Consider the following 26,564-nt stretch of genomic DNA (forward strand, 5'->3'; position numbering starts at 1 on the left):
ATTTCACAGGTTTTTATTGGAGCAATTTAACCAGAACGTCCCTTTAACGACTGTTTTTCACTATATATGCGTACGTTTGAATCTATGCCTTATTTTTGGGGGGTAAATTATGAATGTTCCTTTCCAGGGCCTAGAGTCCAAGGAGAAAAGGTGTATTTACCCACATCACTCAGAGCCTCCTGAGGGATGGCATCCAAAGGATCTATCACCAGAAGTGCATCTTTCTGTTCCATCACACAAAGCTGCAAGTGAATCACGTGCTCAGTAGAAATCTGAGGGCCATTCACAAACCAATGCCCACTTTATGGACTTAACATCACTGATTCACGGATGCTTGTGTTGGTCAAAAATGTGCAGACGCTGGGCATTCAAGTGTGGATCTGCAGTACATGCCATGGGGCGCGGCCTACTTGCATTCCTGTAAATTAAGTGCACGTTTAGGTATCACCCTAGTATATCACAAACCATTACTGCGAAGTTGAAAACCTTGCATGAAAGAAAACGATTAATAATGAAAAAAATAGATGGGGGGCAGGGGAGTTGGGGTATTTTGGGAGGATGTGGTGGAGGGTCTCCCCCTGCATTTTAAATAGAACAGACCTGTTTTACATTCGAGGTATCCGACCTCGCAATAAAACAATGCATTGTTTTAACGTAGATCCGTATGTTTATTTCCCCACCCATAGATAGAATCCTACAAGTACCACAATTCCCAGTAATGTGAGCCTAAAAAAATCCCCTCTGAGTTTGACTACTGTTTTTTGAAAAGAATAAAAAGAAATGACATGTGATGTGCTCGCATTATCTGACACAGGCATTTAGCCTGTTGTGAGGACAAAAAGTGAATTGGTTTTCCATGTTTAGCAACCAGACATCATGGAAATAAAAGTGCCAGTTGAAATAAATGGACTTGATTGTGAGAGTCAAGTGGTTGCCTTGGCAGTTCTGATGTCTGACATGTTCTGGGTGCTGTCTGTGAGAGCTGTACATTCCCTCATTGCAGTCAGAATCACCCAATAATTAGTACTTAGGGAGGACCCGTCAGAAACAAAGGCCCATTCTCGGCTCATTGGTGTGTCTCCTGCCGTTCTCCTGCTCTGCCCAGAACAAAGGGAGGCGTTTAAAATATTTGCCAGGTGGCGGAAGGCCCTTCTCAAGGCTATAGACATTGCCTACCTACCAAGGACATATTTTGATGGCTCTAGAGTGAGTTCACCCAAAGGGTGAGTGAGAGGGCCCCCAGGAGCGCTCGGCACTGACGCCCACATTACATCAGCCGCAAGCATTATCTTTAGATAATAAAAGGCCAGGTGTATGTTTGTCGGATGCCGTAATGCGCAGTAGAGCCTGCCCAAACACACAGAATGCTCCACTACAGGGAGCTGTTGCTTTAGGATATATAGTGGTCCCACTGTGTTAATGAAAAACTGCACTTTGCCCCATGTACACGGGCTATTACACCAGTTATAATACATATGGTACGGTCCACCTGGTGGTAGGTTTGCCAGGTGTTGAGACCAACTATTTGGGTAACGATGGCACTAGGGTGATGTTACGCTAAAAGTAAGGAAAAGAAGGTGGGAACGTATTGTATGTAAGAAAAGTAAACAAGCAAACAGTGTCCTTCCGAATATTACATGTTACATATTACACTATTCCAGTGTGCACGACATAACTGACGCCACTACACCAGACCTTGGACTAGCCGAACTACACCTAAAGAAACAGAGAATCAATAGTATGTTCACACCCAGCACCTCTACAGTGAACCACCCATGTAATCCATAAAACCATCAACAATGCAACCACACCAAGATGCCAGATTATTTTACAGCTACAGCCACCCGTGACTCTGCATCCCTTATGGAAAGTATCTAACCAACGCGCATGACCAAACCCACCATAACCCACACAACACAAAACAGTACGACACACCAAAGGCATTGAATCTTACCCATATAGTTGCAATGCACAAGGCCACTCGCACAAACGATCACATGCAAACAACACTCACAGACGCCAGCTGCTCCTGGTTCTGAACCTACCTGCTCACCTTATCCCCACTAACCTCCCCACCACCCTCCCTTTCAGAGTCACGCAAGCGCCTGGAGACTGCCCCTGCATGGTAGCAGTGCACGGTATAAATCAACATAGCAAAACACAATGGCATCCATATTTTTGTCCAGTTTGGTCCAAAAGTACACATCAATTTTATTTGGGCTTTTTGCAGGAAAATGTCAAGTTAGCTCTGCATTAACACTGCACCTTGCATGGAGCTCAAGATGTGATTCTTAACCTGGAACCATCTTCGGTCCTCTTCACGTTGGCCAGTGGATACAGGGAGAGGGGAGTAGGGGGGCGCGGTGGTAACTATAGATAACTTTGGGGGACTAGGGGCTGACTAGGAGACAGAGTACATGTGCTTTTACTGGTCTGCAAAAGTAGCCCCTAGTCACCCAAAGTCATCCAGTAGATTGTGGCGAGCTGAAGTTTCTGTTAGCCTCGATCGGACCCTATGAGATGGAGTGGAGGCTGTGGATCGGAGACGCGGAGTCGAAGCAGGAAGCAAGGACTGGTCACGGCTGGGCCCTACCAACTGAGGACGAGCCAGGTGTTACATGCCAGAAGACCAGGCATGTTCCCAGTACACCTAGGAAGTTCGGCTAGCCAGATCCATAGTTACTCTCCCTCTTTTCCAAAAGTGGAATGGCGATATATATACGATCTATGATTTAGGTGTGTCTTTCCAGTGAGCATATTAATCCACACCCAGATATACTTTTATTTGAGAAACATGTATTAAGTAATCATCAGTTGTCTCTTACAGAACACAAATAGCCTTGTAAAAATATTTGAATTGGCCAGAAAAACGAGGCCAGCAGTTGGCTGTTATGGAAAGGCGTTTTACAATAAAACACGCAATCTCCTTGCGTTTTCATTTGTGGAAACAAAGATCGGGGCGGCAGAGAACCAAATACAAAGTTCCCTCAGTGGACAGGACTTGAAGGCACTTCAGAGTTGAGGGGTGCGCTTCCCTGCAGTCGGGTTTATTAAGAATACTTTGCATCGGGGTGACTCGATGGTTAAGTAAAGTAATGTTCAGCTGACGCAACAAATATGCACACTAAGGGCGTGATTTACAAACATGTTTTCAATGGGACTTTTCCGTTTGAAAATATTTGTGTAAATCAGGCCCTAAGTGTTATATGCTGAAGTCCATGAAATGCCACCAAGAATTGATAGGCGCAAGGCGGGTGGGTAGGGGTAGGTGCAATGAACAGCTACATGCCAGCCTCACAAGTCTACAAGAATAAAAGGCAGTGTCGTCCTGGGATTGTGTTCATCCGAGTCAGATGCAGGTCACTGGTCGTAGACCAAGGGATGTTAAAACAACTCATTGGGATAATGCATATCTACTGATGCATTATCCTACTGGGTTGTCTTAACGCATCTTGCCTAAACACTCGCACTCGATACTCATTATGTGGTCATCCAGATACTTTGAACTTCAACTGCCAGGATCCCCGGCCAGTAGAGTCAGTAATGAGGGATCACGGGAGTTGTAGTCCGAACATCTGGGGCACTACCTAATAAGTGACTATGTCTGTCCTGCCACGCCAGCATGTAAGCCTGCCACCTCCAAGATACAAATAGATCCTTTCATCGGGTGCTTAACTCACTGAGCGATCATAAAAGGTAGACATTGAGAATTGGGCTCACACAAAAAACAAAGTACATTAAACAAGGAGCTGGGCGTGCCCTGCGTTCTGACCAAAACATGTTTGTCAACTTTCTAACGTTACGAGGGAGTTTTCAAAATGTGCTGGAGAAGTGGTTAGAGCACAAAGTCCAATGTGTACTATGGAGGGCGACGTGTGATTAACTTGGCAGGCGTTGAAAGCCTGCTCGCCAAACCAACGAGCCAGGGCACCTGCAAATACACTGAGCCATGGCAACACGACTTGGCAACAACTCAAGCAGTCAGATCACCCATACAAGAAAAACGCCCGGTGACAATGGTCGTAGATGTTGAGACCTCACGTACACACCATAATAATGTAGTTTCTACAGCGCTTCCACGTCAATGCACACAGCAGACGTTCAAATTACTACCCGACCCAATGGTACTTATTGGATCTACTTCAGAATGAGGAAAAGTAGGAATTAGACCAGCCCAGACTTTAACCCAAGCTGTGCAGGTTACCCACAGACCCCTGCTGCAGATACGTTAACACGCTGAGCAAATTTGACGGCTAACAACGCAAACTGGCCTATATAGAAACGTAACATTTCCTAGAGCCCATGCCTTCGAAACACTTCTGCCCCAGAACTAAACAACCTTCCACGTGTGCAGCCGTTTTTTACCACCATGGGTGGAGGTCACGTTGAAGGGTCCTAGAAATATTCACTTAGAACTTAACTTGCCAATTGATGTGTGATCTACTCATCCAATTTCACTTTTTTAATGCTAAACCTCCGTGCCCAAATCTCCTATTTGCCAACTTCATAAGCAACTCCAGGTGTGCCGTGATATATGTTGCCCTTACCCTGCTGTCCCCTTTATCTTCCGGTATGTACAGTGACAACTCGCTCCCTATGGCAGGAATCTGCAACCTTCGGCTCTCCAGATGTTTTGGACTACAAGACCCATCAGCCCTCCCCAGCATAATCGAATGTAGGGGATCGTGGGATTTGTAGTCCAAAACATCTGGAGAGATACAGGTTGCAGACTGCTACCCTAAAGGATAATCCCATTTACTGTGTTATGCGTTTGCTATTTCCATGGTCTCTTGACATGGATATGATATGGCATGTGTAATGCGCCTATACACAAGTGTTTCAAGGCGTGGCAAGGAAGGAGGAACAGAGGGAGGACAGAGACAACGATCTTACTATGCCAAGTGACATTGAGATCGTGCAAGTGCAGGGGAGGGGAAAAGTGCCAGAGGAAAGGGCAGGGGGCAGTGCTGTACATGGGATTAAAACAATAACAAAAAGTGTGGCCAGCAGGTGGCAGGTGCAAGGGTAAGTGCAGACAGCAGGTGCCCAAAAGTGCAGGTAGACGGACTGTATGGTTACAGATACAGACCCATGTGCAAGGGTTGCCGGGAGGCAGTGCGGGTGTGCAACTGGGCAGGTAGGGCCCTGGGCCCGAAATCAGAGGATAGCCAGGTGACCAGTGCAGTATAAGGCAGGAAATCTGCTGGGGAGAGGAAGAGAGAAGGCAGAAGCAAAGAGGAAGGGTCTTGAGGTACATTCGGAACCAGAGATGGTTCTCCTCGAGCTTCAGAGAGGCAGGGAGGCTGTTCCAAAGAAAGATCTACCACCAACTTGCTGCTTGGAGAAGCGACTGACCTTGAGGCAGTTGAGCTCGAGTAGGAAGGTATTTATGAAGAGAGGGTTGGGGGTATTAAGGACCCGGGCCCCAGAAGGCCTTGTGGACAAAGCAAAGGGTCTTGAAATTAATCCTTGCAGTCACTGGGAGCCAATGCAGGGCTTTCAGTGCTGGAGAGATATGATACCTGGGCTTGAGGCCAAGGACAAGTCTCTCAGTCGTGTTCTTGAAGAGTTGCAGAGGGCGCAGAGTAGAAACAGGCAGATTTAGAAATAGGCTGTTGCAGTAGTCCAGCCTAGAGAGAACCAAAGCTCTAGACACAGTGAGCTTCTGGGGGAAGGAGAGGAAAGCAAGAATACCTCTGCAGAGGTGAAGTTGGTAGTTTGCCTTTTTAGAGACGTCAGAGATGTGAGGAGAAAAGGAGAGTGTGGAGTTGAATATGACCTTGAGGTTCTTAGCCTCCCTGGTGGGAGCAGGAAGAGGGCCAAGGGCGGCTAGCCAGAGAGTGACAGGAAAGGAGGGTGCAGGTGTGCCGATTGTTAAGACGGATTTCTTAACTCTGTCCTGGCGGCGCAGAAGTTCAGAAGGCCCACCTAATTACTTGGAACAGGGTAACCTCTGGACAAGCCAGACCAATCAGGGTAGCGATCGCGGCTGTCAAGACTAGGTCTCAAGAGGGGTGAGGGTGACTGAAAGCCCGCAATGAGCACACAAAGCAAGGACACTTACAAACTACTCCAAACAGGTGTTATATTAAAAATATATACACATTTATTCCAAGGCCTTTAAAACAATGACCGTAGCGAGAAATCACAATACAACTCTAGTAAACCAACACATACCATACCAATACAATATATATACAAATACAACAAGTCTCGAGCGTTAGATGCACGAAATGTGTAGTCCACCTAAAAGGGAAGGAAAACAGGCAGCGCGAAATAATGCTTAGACCCAGTCCGCCTTCAGAGGCACCTAACTAAAAGGAAGTCCGAGCCCTACGAAGAGTGGAGCCTTGTGCTCAAAAGTACCTGCACACGCTGGTGCCGACGGGCAAAAGGGGAGTCACTTCGAGGGAAATCAGGCAGTTCAGTTTAGTGCACAAATGAAGAAGGATAGTGTTCCGCGACTCAAGCGCAGCCTCCACTGTGGGCAGAAGCAGAGCGCGAGTATGGAAAGGCGTGCTGTTTTGACACAGCGGGGAAAAGCTATGGGCTCCTGCAGGAGGGCGACCAGTTCCTAGCTATGCTACTCACCGGTCCCCGATGCAAGCAGACCCAGGCTTCTCCGCGTCAGTTTCAGCCGCTGGCAGGTTCAGAAGAGCAGGGGACGTCTCGTCGTCGTGTTGAGTCTGCAGCAGCAGAGTTGAGTAAAAGACGTCCCAAACGAAGGAACCCGCACAGTTTGTTACCACAGCAGGGCAACGGAGCGGCCGTGTGTATCTGAGCCAAATGTACACTACTCACTTCAGACCTGGGAACGCCAAGTGTACGAAGCGTGTGAGAATGACAAGGACTCGAAATACTACACAACCTGGCGGCGGTTACAGAGCAAGACTCCTGTGTAGGCTGGTCAGTCTGCTGGATGGCCCAGAGACGCTTCTGAAGGCTTACTAGCAGGAGATGGTGAAGATGCCGAGAATAGCTGTCCCCGCTATTCCAAGGGTCAAGTACCAGTACAGGCCTTCTGGTTCGATCAAAGATGAAAAGGGTTTCACAAGGTGACAGCAGTGCAGAGGAGCTGTCCTTCAGCGGGTCACCAGCGATTCCTCGGTTCAGCCTCTTGGTTGCAGGATACTTGGCTCCTGTATTCCTTCGTTCGTGAGAACTCATGAGATCGACATGGTAGTGGTGTTTCCAGCCCCCTCTTATCCACGGTTCCCTTCGCGCCAAAACGGAGGGGACCCAATGGGAGATCCGCTCATCAACACTCACACCATTCGTGGACCTATCACGGACCACAGTGGTCCCAGGCATTCACTCCACCCTAGACTCTCTGGCACCCAGGATGTGTATTGGGACCAGACATCCCAGCCCACATCCTGGAGGCACACACCAGGCATATAGAAGCCCGCGAAAGCATCCGTGTTTCGCGGGAAAGTACATGCCCAAATAAGGAAGGCCCCGGGTCGGCTCGACCTGGGGAAGGTGAAGGGAGCAAGACGGTCAGCGGACAATACAAAGGAGCCTCGTGGTCTGGCCAGTTTGGGAGCCAGGCCACCATTTTGGGCTAAGCGCGAGAAACGCGCTTAAAATGCCAAAAGGAGCTCAAAACACAAGAAACGATCGCTGCCGCCATTCCCGTCCGTGAATCACTTGCACTGATCAGTTACAATCCAAAAAGAGTATCTAGGGCCTGTAGAAGGCTAGAGACCCAAGAGAGCAGTAACTTAGCTTACAGTGCCCTCTTGTGTCATGTTGCACGAAAGCCGCAACATGAAAAAGAAACTATGGAAAACAGCGTTCCCCGGTACTGACTGTCTTAAGGGCATGTTAGTTTCCCCGTAAGAATGGAGCGAAAGCCCAGAGGAGTGCGGCAGAAGGCTGCACTTCTCTGGCAAAGTCGAGAACAAGGTGAAAAACAACAGCAAAAAGTTTAGGGGTTGCCACATGGAAGGAAAATTACCTACAATTACGAAATCTTTCCTAACACCGATGAGAAGAATCTCCATCTTACTGGCATGAAGGCAGAGATCGTTGGCGTCACACCACTCCTGGATAGCAGACAGACAGTCAGAGATGAGAGAAGGAGAAGAAGTGGCAGAGGGGAGCCCAAAATGAGCCGAGTGTCATCCGGATAGCACTGAAAGTTGGAGCAGAGAGCAGCAATGCGGTGGGCGAGTGGTGCCAGGTATTGGTTGAACAGCCAGGGAGAGAGGTTAGACCCCTGAGGAACACCACAGGTAGAGAGTGAGATAGAGGAAAGGAAGGACCCAAGTTGGACCTGGGGTGGTCGATGAGAGAGGAACAAGGTCAGCCAGGCCCTGATCTGTGATACCCAGGTCATCACAGAGATGATTGAGCAGGATGGCATGGTTGACCGTGTCAAAGGCATGGTTTTGGAAGAACAGGAAATAACCTGTTTTGATGATACTTTCATAGATCGGACTTGTTTAGAAAACTTGTCAGGGGAGAACAGAGGGAAGGAAGAGAAAGAGGGAGCAGAGGTGGCCACAGCAGGCTGGAGGTAGAGGAGAGAGTAGAGGAAGCAGGAGGAGAGGACTATAGGGTGGACAGGACGTCCTGGGTTTTAGAGATGAAATGAGAAGTCACGGCCATGCAGAGAGCCTGGGAGGGGACAGGAGAGGTAGAGACGAGCCTGGGAGGGGACAGGAGAGGTAGAGACTGCAGAAGGATTGGCCAGCTCCTTGCAGATTTTGAAGAGTTCGGCTGAGTTGTTAGATGCTGCAGAGACGCAGGCTTGGATGTGGGGTCTCTTTTTAGTGTGGACAGAGAGCTGGTATTGCCGCTGGAGCAGGCTGCAGGCCAGTTTGTCAGAGGATGCACAGGAAACTAGCCATTTCCTCTCCGCCACCCTGCACTTGCGTTTAAGGGTGACGAGGTCAGAGTCATACCAGGAGTTGCACTTGGCTTTGAACTTCAAGCGGATCCTCATGACAGGGTCAGAGATAGAAGAGTGGAGCATAGAAAGGGCTGTGTCAGGATGTGAGTTAGCCAGAGGAGGAGGGGGTGGTAGAAAGTGGCAGCGAAAGTCTCAACTGACATACACTTCATGGGTCGGATGACCGAGAAGGTAGGTGGCAGTGCTGGAGTTGGCTTGGCCTGTGGGATAGAGGGGAGATGGGAGGAAAGGAGAAAGTTATCACTCCAGGAGAGAGGAGTGATGAGGAGGATAGAGAAGGGAAGGTCTGAGGAGGTCAGAACATCCAGAGTGTGTCCTGCAGAGTGAGTAGGGCCAGGGGGGAGAATAGAAAGAGAGTGAGAGTCGCAGAAGTCATGAAAAAGTCCAGGGGAGGGACAGGAAATATCCAGGTGGATGTTAAAGTTTCCAAGAAGGAGGAGTTGAGTGGTCGAGGCCAGCAGGGAGGAGGAGAGGTCCGCCCACTCAGGAGGTGATCTGACCAGGTGGCCGATAGATAGGCGCCGTAAGAGAGTGTCAAGGAGAGAGAGCCTGCAGACAAGGCATTTGAAAGAGAATGAGGCCTGCATAGGAATGACAGAGGCAGGAATCCACTCCGGGAAGATCAAGGCCACACCCCCTCTGTAACGGTGGTATATGGGTGCAAGAGGATCTTGTAGCCATCAGGGAGGAGTGTGTCAAACCTTGTGACAGAGCTGGCTGTGTACCATGTCTCTGTGATACAGAGCACAATGAGATCAAGTTCTGCCAGGAGGCGGCAGATGTCAGAGAAGTGTTTGACAGCTGGCAATATGGAGAAGGTTGCCAACCTTGAAAGACTTCTGGGGAAGGGTACACATTAGAGGTACACACTGCAGAGGTGTAGAAGGAGCCAGGGGAGGGCAGAAGAGGAAGGAGGAGAGGGCAAGGTAGCCAAGGAGGAGGCAAGGAAGGGACAGCAGACGAAGAAAAGAAATTGATGAGGCGCGGGAAGCATCCATCAAAGAGGAGAAGGTTGGCCTGAGGGCCCTGGACCAAGACGGTGTCATTCAGGTAAACATTAATGATGACATTAGATGATATGATAGGTTATTTATAACGCGCTTAATACCAAGAGATTTCTAAGCGCGGACCCGGGGACCGGACCTGTGTTGCTCTGTGTCGTCTTGCTCCAAGGCGCGAATGTTGCCCCTGCGCTATCCTCCCGAGGATTGAAAGGGGGCCAGGCAGTGGAAGTGAGTACTTTTTGAGGTGGAAGTATTTTACTTCCCGTTTTTAAACTTTGAGAGTAAATGTGATTTTAATAGAGTAAAAAGGACTTTTCTCCTTTGCAAGAAAGTAAAATGTATGTGACATCCAGCCGACGTGTGCAAAAACTGTATGGGAATCATTACTATGCGGCCACTTTCTGCATTGTGACTGAATACACACCTTGCATTATTTCTCTAATGTCTGGCCATTTGATCTCTCCTGTATATATTTAAATGTTGAAAACACAAAAACCTAGCCAATTACGTAGTAACGCAAGCATGAATTGTATTGTATTGTGTGTTTTGAGGTTAAATAGGAGAATTGTCTTTAAGTCCTTGTTTCCTCGAGCGATTACTGCCTAATGGTATGCCAATGATATGATACAACAGTGCAGAGGGGCAAGGACTCCATGCTAAATTCTATATCTAATCTCATGGTCAAATGGTTTTTTATATAGCGCTTTTGGCAAAGCGCTGTACATAGGACATATTTATCACAATTATCACCAAACCGAAGTCAGTACTCCTTCATCGACCTTGAAAGGCTGAGTTGGCCTTGCTGGGATTCGAACCTGCAACCTACAGATCACGCACAGATTGCAGCAACGACTGCTCAACCGGGTGAGCTATCTTATTGGCTAACATCCTTCAGAGGTCGGTTAACAGAGTATCAACTGAGGTATGATAATCAGTGCCTAGAAGTTGGAGGAACCATGTATGAAGCGCAACATAAAGTTAAATACCTATCTGGATTATCACAATGACAGGTTTTGCTGGGTTTCTATTTCAATTACAAATGTAACTTTTGTTTGTTTTTGAACAGCGCTTGCACTTCCTGGAGAGTCGGGTATTGGATGTTTTAATTGTAGTCTTGAAGATTTGAGAGGCTAGAACACCTGTGATTGGTGTAATGACAATCCCTCACCCTTGGACAAAGACACTGCTGCCACTGACCATCTATAGTAATGTACCCCATTGACTGCAAGGTTAAATGGATGTAAACTAGACTGTGCATAGTCATCATTTTACACACTGTTTTATTATTAGTGTAAATTATAAGTGTAAAAATGATCTGCCTCTGCACGATTATGCACACAGCACAGGAACTCTGAAAAATACAACTGTGCAATCCTCGTTTGCTTTCACTTTAAAAAAAGCATAATTTGTTACAATATATTAATTCTCAATTGCAACTTAGTTTTCCATCTGATTAATTTTACAATCCTAAAATGCCAGGAAAATTAATATGCACCGTGCTTTTGTTTGCTCCATGAGCAGCAACACAGCAGAAGCTGAATGGAAATAAACCATTCCTTGTATCACAGTGTGCAGTTTCTTTTTTAAAAGACTTCAGAGAAATACATTCTGTTTCAGAGGTGTTTTATCCATGGCTTGCAATTACATCAATGTAGATAAAAATAAAAAGAAGCCTTCTGGTTTCTGTCAATTAACCTGACCTTTGCGCTGCCCTCTGCTCTAAACTTGTGTGTAAACACAGAGGAAATTAATAAAGCTGTCCTAGTGACAAGATTTGCATGTGTTAAAAGGCTGGAAACGCACCTTATCTGGAGGCCTGGATCCAGGAGGGCCTCCCACCGGGTGTCACCATTAATGGGAGAAGAAGAGAAAGGAGAGAGCAGAGACCATATGAAGAATACATAGGTGTGGCGAGGGAACGACAAAGAGGATGTCAGTGATGGTCTGTCTGGAGGAAGCACTGGTATTGGTGTCAGCGATAGGGAGGCCTGGGTTGGAGATTAGGAGATCCACTTTGAACGTCTTCCTACCAGACTTAGACAGGAGAGCAGGATAGTCGATAGAGAAGCAGTTTGAAAGGATAGGAGAAACAGAGAGCATCGTAAATTAGGTGGTGGAAGAGGAGAGAGGGGGAGGGGAAAGGTGGGGAGGAGACACTAGGGGAGGACACAAGGAGGGGTGCAAGCAGATGAGACAGAAAGGGACAAGACAATAGTGGACAATTGACTAAGTAGACAAGAACTCAGATGGAAGAGCAGGCAGAAAACAAGGCAGTCTGGTAATCAAATCAGGTTACCAGGTCATCAGGAACAGATCAGTCATAAACATTTTTTTAAAAAATGTAAGAAAAAGACCCTAGAGGAGGGTGGAGCACAGCAGAACATTATACAAAAGAACAAAGCAGTCGACAAATGTAAACCTAGAAGCAGGAAGAATGCAGCAGATGGCTTCTTCGGTGGCCTGGAAGATGGTCTGCCCAAGGCTGGATAACTTCAGGGCTGGAGAGGATAACAGAGCAGTGAGGCGGATTCCCAAGAAACCTAGTATGTTGGTGAGGCTCTGTGGCTCAGGGTGGACAGCCTTTGAGCCCTTCCTCAAGCAACACAGGGGTGCCAGTTTGAGCTGGTCTGGGATGCAGCATTGAGATAGAGAGGATGTCCTAGCGACACAACCGGGGGTGATCAGAAGCATCAGGGGAGTCTCATAGTGACCCATGGGGAGACGTTCTTAGGCATGCATAGAGTGATTGTCATAGGGGTAAAGCAGGAAGAGTTAATAGGTCTCCATGGTAAGTAAATCCCAGGATCACATCATTGAGAGAATAATATAAGGTGCAATTATTGAGCCGCAGTGTGACCTCTTGCTCCGGATATCAGATTGTTATTAAGCACAACTCAATGGTGCTCTTTTCATTAAGCTCTGAAGAATGAAAACTGACTGGAGCTGCAAGGATTCTGGAGCATGTATCAGTTCACTAGGGCACATACCTGGCTTGTATGGGTGTCTTAGGCCACATGGTAAGAGGTTCATAGTTGCACATTGGGGGCTGTCACAACAGCATAAAGGGATGATGTTAAATTGACACATGCAGTGGTGTTCATAGGGACCTCTAAGGGGTTTTCTCAGGGGCACATCTTGAGGAGGCTGCCATATGCAATGAATGGAGAGGTGGTCATAGGGGGACCTGGGAAGGAGTTCATATGGTTAAACTGAGAAATGCTAAGGGCCTACAGTAGGGTGTCCATAGGGGCCTATCGGAAGGCTGTTCACAGGGCAACATCAAGGGGTGGAAGTCATAGGACCACCCAGGCAGTACTTCTGAGTAATTGTTCTTAAGAGCCGTGGGGAAGTGTTCTATAGGGCATATTGTAAGATGTTAATGGGGAAAATTGGGTGACATTTAAATGGGGCATCTGGGAGATGCTTGCAGGGAAATGTGAGGTGGCTATGAGAGGGGCACGCATTATGTTACGAAGCAGTTCTACAGTGTCACGTCTGCAATTTACATTACCTTTTGGTACTGACACGCAATGGTGCCAGATTGCCACCTGCCAGTCGCTGGTGTAATTTATGGGACATGCCCTGTAGTGTAGGTGCTGAAGGTCTTGCAGCTTCCATCTCGCACTTTGAATTGTGGGAGATATTCATTTGCTGGTGTGAGTAGTGGAGTCTCTGTAGAAAGAGGGTATACAAGATGTGCATTCATGGACGTGGGTGCGTGCGTGCGTGTGAGTGTGTGCGAGTGTCAGATTATCAATGAGTTTGCTCTAGTTTGGCTACGTCTTGTGTACAGTATCAAACTAAGACATTTTAAATGTTCGCCATGCAGGGGTGAAATAGGCAAAAATGTCGGGGGAGGGGCATAACCCTTCAAAGGTTTGGAGAGGAGAGATGCTAATTCAGAGACTGTGGGCAGGGGCAAACTTACTTGTATGGGGGCATCTAACTTTTTTACACATTCTAATGACGCTATTCTGGTGAAGCTTCAATGACACAAGCAGTTCATTCTCTCCTTCATCTCTCCTTCATTTCTGAAACGTCACACTTAAGGTCTGCTGTGAGACCGAGCTGTCTCCTGTCCCCACTTTTCTTCTAATCACTCCTCTGACATGCACGTGCTAACCGCACATCACGATTTCAATTGCCTAAAAAGGTAGGCATATGAAGTGAAATGCTTTATGTTAGTAATTGCTGGGCCTTTGTTAACAGGGAAGTCCGGGCACCGTTTAACATCTATGTCCTGTTCTGTCCGGCCACGGCCCTGTAGGTCAGCCAGGTGGAGTCAACATAACACAAAACATTTTGTTTTAGGGGTGAGGGGGGCTAGAGCCCGATTTGCTCAATGTTGTTTCGCCACATGTTCACATGAGTTCCCTCACTCTTTTTTGCTACCCCTCATAACCCACCATGAAGTGCTCGCTTCCTCCCATCCTCCTAAACCCCACCACAGGCCTATGCATGCAGCCAGTGGCACAACGACCATTGGGCATACCGGAATGTATCCCCCCCCCCATCACACCCCACCCCCAAATTCTGGGTTCAGATTACTTGTCCTGGCTGACGAACGGAGCAGTGGCAGGACAGGCCAGATCACAGACCATAACGGTGACTGTGGCTGCACAGTTAGCAATCTCTCGGCAATCACTAATGTAACACGTTGCAATGTTACCACTTTTATTCGTATGCATACATGTTTAGGCATTATTAATCGTGATGGGTTAGTAGTTGCATGTTAGATCATCGATTGGAAAGGTAGAGGGCAGGAGAAAGCTAATTTTCACAGCAGTTCTTAAGTGTGTGATTTCAGATGTGGAGAGAGTTAACTGCATGTAACATTGAAGCTTCACCAAAAGAGTCTTGTTAGAAAATGTGAAGCTTCACCAAAAGAGTCTTGTTAGAAAATGTAAAGTAAGTTTGCCCATGCCCCTCCCACAGTCTTTGAAGTTAGCACCTCTCCCAGCATTTGAAAGATGAGTCCCCTCCCACGAAATGTTGTGGTAGTTTCACATTTGAATGCAGCTCCCATTTTCACGCTCACTCTTTCTGTTTTTCTTCGCCTTCTCCTCTCCCTCTCCCCCCCTCTCTTTCTCTAACACTCCCTCGGCCACTCCCTTTCCCTCTCCCTCCCCCTAACCCATACTTTGTACAGAAAAGGTCAAGGAGTGGCACTGGCAGGTGAGCGGGAATTATATGAACTTTTGCCATTTCCCTAAGCGGCAGCAGGGGCGCTCTGGGAAGCAGCAGCATATGGCTTTGGGCGATAGCTCTCGCCGGCAGTAGAGAAATCACGCCACCATTTCTACCTTATAATGTCGAAGTGATGGTTAAACCTCCTCCTCGCCAAACGCAGACTGTGCAGTGAGCCTGAGGCACACAGACAGAGGGTGGGAGAAAGTTTGGGGTCCGGAGACATCCCGTGCAATGTGGATCTGGGAACACAGACAAACTAGGTAGTTGGGAGTCCTTGGACAGGAACAATAAGCCTGGGGCACACATACAGTGGAAGCAGGTTGGAGACGATGAAGAAGCAATGCATGGCTCGGATAAGGGATGGATGATGCAAGCAAAAGAAAAATGAAGAGCTATGCAGATGGGAGGTGAAAAGCCAAGGAGTCGAACATACAAGTGGGTGACTCAGTGCTGGTACGTCAACATCAAAGACAGAAGGAGGTGTCTGCATTTGATCCCAATTAATTGACTGACAGCAGTTCAATGATCCATGGTGTCGCCGGAGGTCATGGTCGTTGGAATAGTGAGACACAATACTTCATGTGAGGGGAAGATATAATGTCCTGTTTCAATGTTCATCTATGTCTTTCCTGCCTTGTGATCCCTTGCCCTGTGTCTTCTTATTGAATGCAGATTATATTAACATATTGTGAGCAGGCACAAGCTTGCTAAAACATAATAGGCCCTGACTTTCTTAAAACATTCTGACACCCTGCTTCCTCCCTTCTCGTCCTCACGTAGGATATGCTGTTCTCTTTCCTTGCCTATGTACTACCAGGAAGTATAATTCTTTTGACCTCTACTACCGCTCGTATGCCCTTTTTTATCCACCGCATGGCGAACCCGGGGGCGGCCGGAATTTAAGCTCGGGAGGGTGCGATTGTACTGTGGCGAGTAGCGGAAGAAGGTGCTCCCTGACCAGCGCAACGTTATGTGAGTCATTGAGGCTCTCTGAACCCGGGCCACCATGGCCCGGGCAGCAGAGCTATTCCGCTCAGGAGGGGGGGGGCACAGTAGGGGGCCCACCCAGAAAGCTGACTCTGATCTGGCTGAACAAAAGATTAAGCAGGTTGCTGTGCCGGTGAGCACTCCTCTGCAATGTGCAGCTGGCTGCTCTCTGCCAACTTTTGGATTACTGCGATGCATTGGAATATGCAAACAAAGGAATACATATTCCAAACGCAGCGTGTGAGATGCTCTGGAGTCACACACCCTGTGCCCCTCCTTCTTTGTGCTGATAGCCTTACAAGTGGGGCAATTTATAAGGGATGGCTCACTTAACAAGCCATTGTTTTTACACGGTTCTCATTAACATTTCAGTGTTAAGAATTGAACATGGGGCATTTTTATTCAATTTTTAAATGCCACACAGAAAAAGTTTTAAACAATTTTCTTTATTTTAAACACGAAAACGTAATTTTTTTGTATATTACTTTTTAGTTACATATGGCGCATCCCTGGCAATGTTCATTGTTTCATTGTCATTTTCTTGCTTATGTATTCTAGTGGCTGCTTAGGGACATGGACTAAATGCATGTGTTTAGCATCAAAGGTCTTTTAATGTTCTAAACAAGCCAGCCACTGCCTAGCGCGCACACCAGATGGCAACTCAATGTCACTCGGCACCTTGATTAGGAAAGTAGAGTTCATTGTGTGTCACCATGTAGACAGTAGCCTATGGCAAATCAAAGCAGTGGTATGTGTGCAGCAATATTTTGTGCGCTGCACAAGCCACCACCATGTTGGCTAATGGAGTCTATTGTGGCACTGCCGTATGGAACAGCACATATGTCTGTTTTTGTCTGATGTGTCCCAAGTCCATACAATAGCATACTGAAACGTTTTGTGTATGTGGCTCTGACGAGCATGCTATACTGTGTCCACACTTAAACGCATGAAGCAAAGAATTTGCCTCAGATTGTACATCCTCTAGGCCAAACGCCCTTTCTACACTGCCACACCATGATTTTCACTAGCTGCAGGCCAGCACTAATAAGAGATGCTAATGCCAGCTCTGTTTGGATAAAGCAGGCCCTGCTAGTTTTTGCAGAAATAACCCCAGAGGCCTGCGTAATAGTGAGGAGGTAGTGCTTGAGGAACTGTGGACCCTTTACCGTGCATTAGAAGCCAATTTTGTTTAAAATGCTTCATCAGCTTATTACCGGTAAGGCTAAAGTTTGTAAGAGGTACAAGCCTTTCTGTGTAACCTATCTTTGCATTGTTTATTGGGTCTCTCTTCTACAGTATCCTGACTTGTCTATAGATATAATTGCCAAAAGATGTTTCTGTATTGAGGGTTCGGCATGCTCACAGCCCTTCCTCATCTAAAATTCTTTAGAAACAAGAAATAAAAGAGCCCTTGTACCCCATTTGAGTGTCTGATGTTGCAGCCTTTTTATACTCGCATCCAAAAATGTAGTTGTCCAAATGAGTATGTAAGGTGCCCGAAACTCCCTGTGCTTAGTCTCCTAGGAGACCCAAAAGCACTCTGTGGTGATTGGCTGGCTGACTGTCCGTCAAGGACAGCCACCCTGCCGGGTGAGTGACTCCTAGGCTGGAATGAATGGGAGAGAACTGAATAAAAGGCGAGTCTCTTGGCTTGGAAGGCAGAGTCGACCACTGGAACGAAAGAACCGAAGACGAGCTTGAAGAGGACGGCTGCTGCAACTCCTGGACCTTTGGTTTGCCCGGTGAATCCCTGCTGCAGGTCTGAATCGCCAAGTTCACATCGACAGAGAAGCCTTGCAAGGACGTCTTCTCCCTTTGAGTTGGTGGGACCAATCAACTCGACAGTAAGCCACCTGGATACCTATCTCGGAGCCAGTTGAATTTTCCTCAGAGTGCTGCAGGAAAGCTTATAACCAGGGAGAGGCACACCAATTTGTGTGCTTTACTCACATCGAGCGGAATTGAAGTTTGCTAAGTGCCAGCTTTTTGACCAGTCACAGTGCAGGAGTCCCCCCCACCCCCCGACATCCTCCCTCTTGTCCCCACGACTGAGGCACAGGAACATGCGAGATCTAGCCATCAGCTGCATCTTTTTCTTCATTTGTAAGATACTGTGAAATAAGACTTAGAGTACTTACCTCTCGCTGTGAAAGTGCTTGAAACTTTTGCAATTTGCAGGCCTAATCAGCTTATGACCCAAAGTATGATTCTTCTTTTTAGAAACTACTTCCAAGAACTTGTGCAGAGACTTTACTGTTTACTTACCAGAACCGCGTTATCCTATCCAAGACTTTAGCCCATTGAGTTTGGCCTAGCCTATTGAATTGAATTGACTCTTCTGGTGAACTCAAAGTATATGCCCTGTCTAAGAATAATTGTAACCTTTTATGTTCTAATAATCTTTGCCTTTTACTCATCTTGAAAAGTATTCTGAAATAGTATTGAAGTATATTTGTGTGATTATATTGCCTCATTCTAATGACTGTTTTATAACTGACAGATAAATAAATGAATAAGTATTTATCAAAGAAACCTTGTGTGTAAGAGTTTACTTGAACACTTGCGATTGTAGACCTCTGTGTAACATCAATTCTGCTCACATCGCCTCTTGAGATAAGCCTGGCTGCTCAGCTCTGCTACCAAAACTGTGCAGTGCAGACTTATATGAAAGGTTGGTTTGCTCACACCTGTAGTCCTAGTTGTGTGTAGTGGTCCCAAAGGGTACTGCATACAAACGCTGCCTAACAAGGGGTTTCGTCGCAAGACACAAAAGGAGTAGTTTGGGAGTGACGCGTGCCAGTCAGTGGGTAAAGGGCGCATTTCGGTGTTTCGCCCTGGGCACCAAGTTGGCTGGAAACTGCCCTGCATCTGATTGACCCCTTTCAACACTCCCCGTTTCCCCATGCTCCCTCTTCCTGCACACGCCACGTGTCTGTGTGTCCTATCTTTCCTGTAATTATGTGTGCCCCACGTGTACGGTGATTTTTGGAAGCTTTGCATGCAGTGCTCTGCTCTCCCTCTGGTGTCCCTTCATGTACCAGTGGTCTTCCTTTAAAGCTCCTCTCCCCTTTCCCCGCCCTTTTCCCCCTGCTTGCGCTCACTCTGTTTTGCCGTCTTTCATACAGGCTGGGAGTGGCAGTATGGAATCGGGGTTTACCAGTAACTGTGCGCTGTCTGCCAGCCGTCCGTAACCACCTCCCAGGCCGCGGGCGCCTCTGTCTACCAAGGTCTCCTCGTCCCAACGGCGAATGCATTTTTTGAAAGAGCGGTCTGTCTCCGCTTCCTGCTCTCGTCCTGGACGTTTACCACGTCCACTCGCCCCCTCTCACTTCTCTCCCTCCGTCCGATGCACACCAGGAGCGACTATTTAACCAGTAGTATATGCTTATCAGACAGCAGTGAGAAACGAGAGACAGAGAATAGAGAGAAACAGAATGGAAAGGGGGAGAGAGAGAGAGAGAGAGAGAGAGATCTGATTAGCTGCTTTCTAATTCTAGTTTTCCATGTTGGCCCACCACTGAGGCAGCCGACAAGTTATTTGCCCAGGATCCCACAATGTAACAAAGGCGGAGGCAGGATTAGAACAGAGGCCTCCTATATCAACAGTTAACAATTTTACATCTTGATAACACCGATGACGTTTTCCTCCTCTCACCAAACATAAGCGTGCAGCATATCTCGACCCCATTTAAATAAGGACCAAGTCACTGTAATAGTTTATTTATGAAGCGCGTTTACACAAGTGAAGTGCTTCAAAGCGGGTGGCTCTCTTTTAGTCAACCTCTTTAGGGTGAGTGAAACCCCGGAGAAGCTAGCCTGCCACCACATGTTGCACACAGATATTAGCAACAGATCGTTACCCCACTGAGCTACCTTGCCAGCGGTTCAAGTGAGGCCCGCCTAAGCTCCCCAGTGAAACGCAGAGGATGCAGTGGCGTTTGTCACCTCTGTCCACTGCTGACCTGACAGATTAACACACAATCTGTCTGGTTTTAGCATCCTCTAGCGTTCTGCCCCGTGTGCCAACTTTGTTACATAGTGTATTTCCCAGGTGGACATTTTGGTTTTTACATGTTGGCCTGTTATAGGATCAATAGAGTTCATTTTAAAAATAAGCCCTCGATAGAGATCTGTGTGTACCCTGAAGGTTTGAATCCAGGAGGTGCTGATTTAGTCTTTCAATATCGACAAATCAGTCAAATAGATAGGCGGGGTGGTTACTACCTAAATAGCACACGCATTCATATCCGTCACCAATAGCCCACTTTTGGCAAAAAACAAAGCTGACCTCTTTGGCTCCGCGGATCAGCCTGCGCACTGCCTCCTTGCAGCTGTAGATGCTCTCCCCGTAGTTAGGCTGGAAAAGCACCTCTGCCCGCGTCACCCCGCGGTAGGACCCTGCACAGAAGGCGGGCCAGCCAAGCTCCAGCGGCGGGGGTTCCACGTCGGAGCGGTCCGGGAAGTAGGTGACCGACGAACAGTCCATGGAGGCCGAGAGCATGGACAGTTCGGCCCCTTCTTCCCCGGCGGGCAGGATGGCGGACGCCAGGATGGCATCGATCTCCTCCTCGGAGAGGAAGGGGACCACCTTCTCGCGCTTCAGGAAAGACCAGAAGGCCTCCCGACCCCCTGCGAGCAGCTGCTCCACGGCCAGTCGCTGCGCCTCGCTGTACAGGTCCCTCTGCAGGAGGGCCGTCTCGTCCCACTGCCGGGGCCACAGGAACCCCGAGGGCTGGTCATCCAGGCACTGAGACAGGTTGGCCATGGAGCCCGGACCCTGGAGCCAGTGGCTGGAGCGGAAAAGAAGAGCAAAGAGGCAAACGGGGGCACGACCATGCAGCTCGCCCAGGTAAATAGAAGGGACAGGGACCTCGAAAGAGCGCAGGCTGCCTCGTTCCCCTTTATAGGACATTTAAATCCAAACACCTCGCGCTGCTACTGCGATTGGCCCCTTGTCTGTGAATCCTCCTCCCCTGAGCCATGCCCCTTGCTCTTACTATGCCAGCCCATCTCGACGTGCTCTGCCTACTTTCCCTTATTCCCACCCACACCTCTGCCTTCTTGCCATTGCTCACCTGTGTGCCGCACCTACATCATATGCCCAGCCCATGTCAAACTCCACCTCCGTGTCCACCCACTTTTTCCATCGATAAACCCATTATACTCGTTTGCATCCCCCTTCATGTCCAAGCAGCCGTCTCTCCCCAGACCCAACCCCTTCACTGTATGACCGGCCCCTTCCCCCCCACTTCTCCGTGTGCCGAGCTGTAGCCCTCTGTACAGTGCCAGCCCATCTCGCCCTGTGCCCGGCCCACTTATCCCGTCCGAGCCAATCACTCTTCTTCAGCCCACTTCCCCCTAACACACCCCTCTCTCGGTGTCACCCGTGGTGTAATCCCTGCCACATCGCACCCATAGCAACTGTTTTACGCTATTCTTACTGGAGGGAACCTGGCGGGCTTGCATTTCAAACGAATTTTTCTCCGACATTTTCAGGTGTTATCACGCCGCATGCCACGCAGGCTTACATTAGGACAATGGAGTTAAATACAATACGTACCGTCGATATACGTTAATAATTTGCCTTGAGGCTTTTAATATACAACAAAAAATACGGAAAAGGAACGAGATTCAATGAAATATCGGTGCTTATTTCTCTCGAGGAATTCTGCTGACTCATATCGTTACATTTTTGCTGCTTTGTGTTGAATGGTCTGTGAGTTTGTTGTACTTTGACACCGAATAATGACAGTTGAAGATACGCGCTGATCCCATCGCACACTGTCCTCGTCTTGAATGTTTGAAACACTGGTTGATATTTGAATTGCACAAATATCAACCATTTCCTAGTGCTATTTAATTAACTGTCTGGAGGGGAGCGGGAGCGGTTGAGGGGCTCATGTACAGAAGATGTGGCTGACAATATGATATGGCATTTATAATGCGTCTATACACAAGTGTTTCAAGGCGTGACGAGCAAGGGGGGGCAGAGATAAGACGCAGACAACGATCTTACTAGGACACGTGACATTGAGACCGCCCAAGTGCAGGGGAAGGGGAAAAGTGCAGGGGAAAAGTGCAGGGGGAAGGTGCAGTACATGGGATCGACAGTAAAAAATAAATAGAATAAATAAAAGCAATAAGTAAAAAGTGCGGCCAGCTGGTTGCAAGTGTAAGTGCAAACATCAGGTATCAAGTGCTGGTAGGGGACTATAGGGATACAGAAAACAGTTCCCAGGTGCGGGGGTGCCAGGGAGGCAGTGCAGGTGTGCTGCTGGCGGGGTGGGGGAGGGGGGGGATCTGGGCCCAGGTGACCAGAGCAGTTTCAGTTTCAGCCAGGAGATCAGCAGGGGAGAGGCGGAGAGACAGCAGAAGCAAAGAGGAAGGTTTTGAGGTATTTCCGGAACCGGAGATGGTTCTCAAGTATCAGGGTGGCAGGGAGGCTGTTCCAGATGGAGACCCCAGGCAAAGACAGAGATCTACCACCAACTTGTTGCTTACAGAAGTGACTGACCCTAAGGGAGTGGGAGGCGGATGAGCGAAGAGCTCGAGAAGGAAGATTTTTAGGAAGAGAGAGTTGAAGGTATTGAGGCCCCAGGCCCCAGAAGGCCTTGTCGACAATGCAAAGGGGTTTGAACTTAATCCTCGCAGCCAGTTGGAGCCAGTGCAGGGATTTCAGTCCTGGAGAGATACGATCCTTTGGCTTGAGACCAAGGATAAGACTCGCAGTCCTGTTCTGGATGAGTAGCAGAGGGCAGAGAGTAGAAGCAGGCAGATTTAGCAAGAGGCTGTTGCAGTAGTCTAGCCTAGAGAGAACCAGTGCTCTGGAGACAGTGGGCTTCTGGGGGAAGGAGAGGTAAGGAAGAATACCTCTTAGGAGGTGCAGCTGGTAGTGTGACTTCTTAGAGACGTCAGATATGTGAGGAGAGAAAGAAGGAGAGTGTGGAGTCGAAGATGACCCCAAGGTTTTTAGCTTCACAGGTGGGAGCAGGAAGAGGGGCAAGAGAGGCTGGCCACAGAGTGACAGGAAAGGCAGGAGCAGGTGTGCCGATGAGGAGAATCTCAGTCTTACTGGCATTAAGGCAGAAATCATTGGCGGCACTCACTCCTGTAAAGCAGACAGACAGTCAGAGATGAGAGAAGGAGAAAAAGTGGCGTCAGCAATGCGGTGGTTAAGAAGTACCAGGTATTGGTTGAACAAACAGGGAGAGAGGTTAGACCCCTGGGGGACACCACAGGTAGAGATAGAGGAGAGGAAGGACCCAAGTTGGACCTGGGAGGGTCGATCAGAGAGTAACAAAGTCAGCCAAGCCAGGGCCTGATCGGTGATACCCAGGTTGTCACGGAGACGGTTGAGCAGCATGGCATGGTTGACCGTGTCAAAGGCAGAAGAGAGATCGAGAAAGATGAGGACATGGGGGGTGTTGGAATTGAGGTTTGAGAGCATGTCTTCACAGATGTTCAGGAGAGCAGTTTCCGTGCTTCTGGCTGCTCTAAAGCCAGACTGATGGTCATGGAGACAGCCAATAGATTCGGTATGGAGAGTAAGCTGGCAGATGGCCAGCTTTTCCAGGAGTTTGTCCAGGAACCGAGTGAACGAGACCGGTCTGTAGTTTGCTGGGGAGGAAGGATCGGCAGAAGGCTTCTTCAGGAGGGGGTGCACAAGGGGGGCAGGGGAAAGTTCTAGTGGAAAAAGAGTGATTGCAGAAATCGTCCAAGGCTGGAGCAAGGGTGTTGATGTGGTCCTTGATGGTTCTGGAGGAGTAGGGGAGCACCTGCTTGGACGATACTTTCATAGATCAGACTTGTCTAGAAACATCGTCAGGAGTGAACACGGGAAAGAGGAGAATGGAGGAGGAGAGGGCGAGGCAGCCAGGGAGGGGCCATGAGAGGTAGAGGTAGAGGAAGAGGAGAAAGAGGACAGGATGTCCTGAGTTTTAGTGGTGAAGTGAGAAGCCAGTGCTGTGCATAGAGCCTGGGAGGGAACAGGAGAGGTGGAGACTGCAGCAAGATTGGCCAGCTCTTTGCAGATTTTGAAGAGTTCTGCCATGTTGATAAAGGCCGCAGAGACAAGGGCTTGGATGTAGACTCTCTTCTTGGAGAGGACAGAGAGTCTGTATTGCCTTTGGCATGAGTGGATTATACAGTTTTGGTTTTATTTTTCGCATTTGTACTTATTATTTTCTGTTTTCTATACAGATATGCAGGATTATAAACAACTTTCACGCCTTTTTGTTGACATGTAGAAAATGCTAGTTAATTGAGAACATGCTACTTGAAATGGGGCACTTTTAGTCTTGGGCTCAATCCCACCTAGTCGGGAACCCAACGCTTGTAGCGTGAGCATCAGAATTTTAAGGTGGGATTGAGCCCAAGACTAAAGGTGCTTCATTTACAACAAGAACATTATTCTTTGTGTGAACCGTAATGACACATTAAAGGCTCGGATTTGAAAAAGGTGCAGGTTGTACGCCGAAACACGTGTCATCCAAGAGGGGCTGAAAATTCAAAATAAAAAACTTTATCAAATACAACGGAACTTTTTGATTTGTCATTCATAGCAAAAGGAAATACACCAGTAATTTATCTTGGCGCAAATAAGTGCAGACACAGTTGCAACATTTCCTACAGTTTACAAACGGAGTAGAGGAACTCAGTGTCTCCGTAGTGACCTACACTCATGTGACAAAGAACCAACCACAAAAGACAAAAACCCTAAAAAGGCTAATAATCACCAAGCAACCCCGATTTGGTCGCAAAGGTACAGGCCTATGATATCTCAAAAAAGTTCCTCAATGTTAGAAAAATGCTGCTATTAAGACTCATTGGTCCAGTGACATTGCCCAAAAACATTATATGTTTTGAATACAATATGGACTTTTTGATGGTTTCTGCCAGCACAGTATTGCTAGGGCTGTGTTGTGGTGCATAGTTGGATTTGTCAGTTGGTAGTTCATTGTGCATATCAAGCTGCATTTTACCATAATCCGATGTAATCCATGTAAACCAAGATGGCTGCCACATAGGGAATGCTGTCAGGAAGCTACTAGAACTAGGTAAGAGGATACGTTTATTATCTTTACTTAACCCTGCCATCCACTCTAACCTTAGTTGGTTTCATGGAGTAGAAACAGTTTTGATTACTGGGTGATCTGATCCCTAGTTTCCTCCCCTGTTTACTTATACATTCATTGCTGACTATCACCCCTCCTCCCCTGTTGAATATCTTATGGAACTTTATTATTTCGCCTATGATTGTAAATCACTCTGTTGCTTGCCGAAACTAGGTCTGTGCTCAATAAATGCGCTAATAATAAAAATAATTATTATTTTGAGCATTGTTGTGATTATTTGTTTCCCTTGGCTTGTGTATTTAATGCAAATAGATTTACTGATCTTTAGTTTTACTCTGAGTTGTCGCTGCCATTTTTTACTTTGTTAGTTTATACTCCATCATATCCCTTATCCTTTGTTGTTTCCAAGCTAGCTTGCTACCTCCAAAATGGGACCATAACACTGTTCTCGCTAGTGTTGTTTAATGTACCGTACTATTACACCGCGATTGGTGAGGCGTCTCTGCCTTGCATCTGTCCCTTTCCTCGCAGAATCTTTTTGTGTGGGTATGCCCCTGGAGGACAGTCCTCATTAACTTGGTGAGACAGATGAGGGAGGACATATTTGCTTTGCTTGTCTGCTGTACGGATAATCTACTATCATCTTCAGTTTCGTGGGATCTTAGAGGTGCTCTCATATGTTGCTTGTCAGTCTTCCGTATTTACCTGCCAACCCCATTTCAAGTGTGGCCTAGTACTGAATAAAGCCACGGGTTGTTTTCCAAAGTCTTGCACTCTTTTACGTGTGCTCTACCACTCATCCGTTGTGATTTTTATTTCATTGCTTTCATCAAGCCACTCGATATTTTACTTCTGAGCATATTAGGATAGTTATAATTTAACGTAGGTTTATGGAAAACGGGTGGCCTCACACAGTGCTGGCATTAGCGGCGGCAGCGCTTCAGGCGGTTTGAGAAAAATGTGGTGCCCCACCATCTCTGCCTCCCTGGTCAATCCGGGGAGGGGAGTGGGGCCAATTTTTCTTTTAACTTCCCACTCCGGCACCTGAGCAGCGAGTCAATGGGGTTCTCATGCTAGCAACAGGGCGCCTCTCGGCCTTCTCCCACTATGCCAGCCTTTGAAGACTCCCCCGAGCTGGCGTGGCGGGGGCTATGGCGCCCCGGGTGGTTGCACGGGCTGCCCTGCCCTGGCCTCACACTGGCCTCACACTTCGAGCAGAGCTTCCCATTTCAATGTTCATTATTTTACTGAGTGCATCAGCCAGGGGAGTCACTGTCCCTGGCATCTGCAAGTGTGTTCTGAATTCTGGGGCCATCCTCTCCGGGACTGTTGCAGAGCACAGCGGCATGAAAGGGAGCTTATCGCTGCAAATGTCATGAACCGTCGTCTACG

At 47.8% G+C, this 26,564-nt stretch overlaps 1 protein-coding gene across 1 annotated transcript in view; it reads right to left on the bottom strand.

The window, feature by feature from the left end:
- Positions 1-21,034, bottom strand: part of FAM83D (family with sequence similarity 83 member D) — a 105,005-nt gene extending 83,971 nt beyond the window's left edge. Inside the window, exon 1 of the mRNA XM_069652291.1 lies at positions 20,387-21,034. Within this exon, the coding sequence (XP_069508392.1) occupies positions 20,387-21,010 (624 nt within the window). The 5' untranslated portion in view covers positions 21,011-21,034. The remainder of the gene's footprint in view (positions 1-20,386) is intronic.
- Positions 21,035-26,564: the final 5,530 nt, after the last annotated feature.

The sequence above is a fragment of the Ambystoma mexicanum genome, chromosome 3p (genome assembly GCF_040938575.1).
Source record: "Ambystoma mexicanum isolate Mex_15411 chromosome 3p, UKY_AmexF1_1, whole genome shotgun sequence".
Classification (NCBI taxonomy): domain Eukaryota; kingdom Metazoa; phylum Chordata; class Amphibia; order Caudata; family Ambystomatidae; genus Ambystoma; species Ambystoma mexicanum.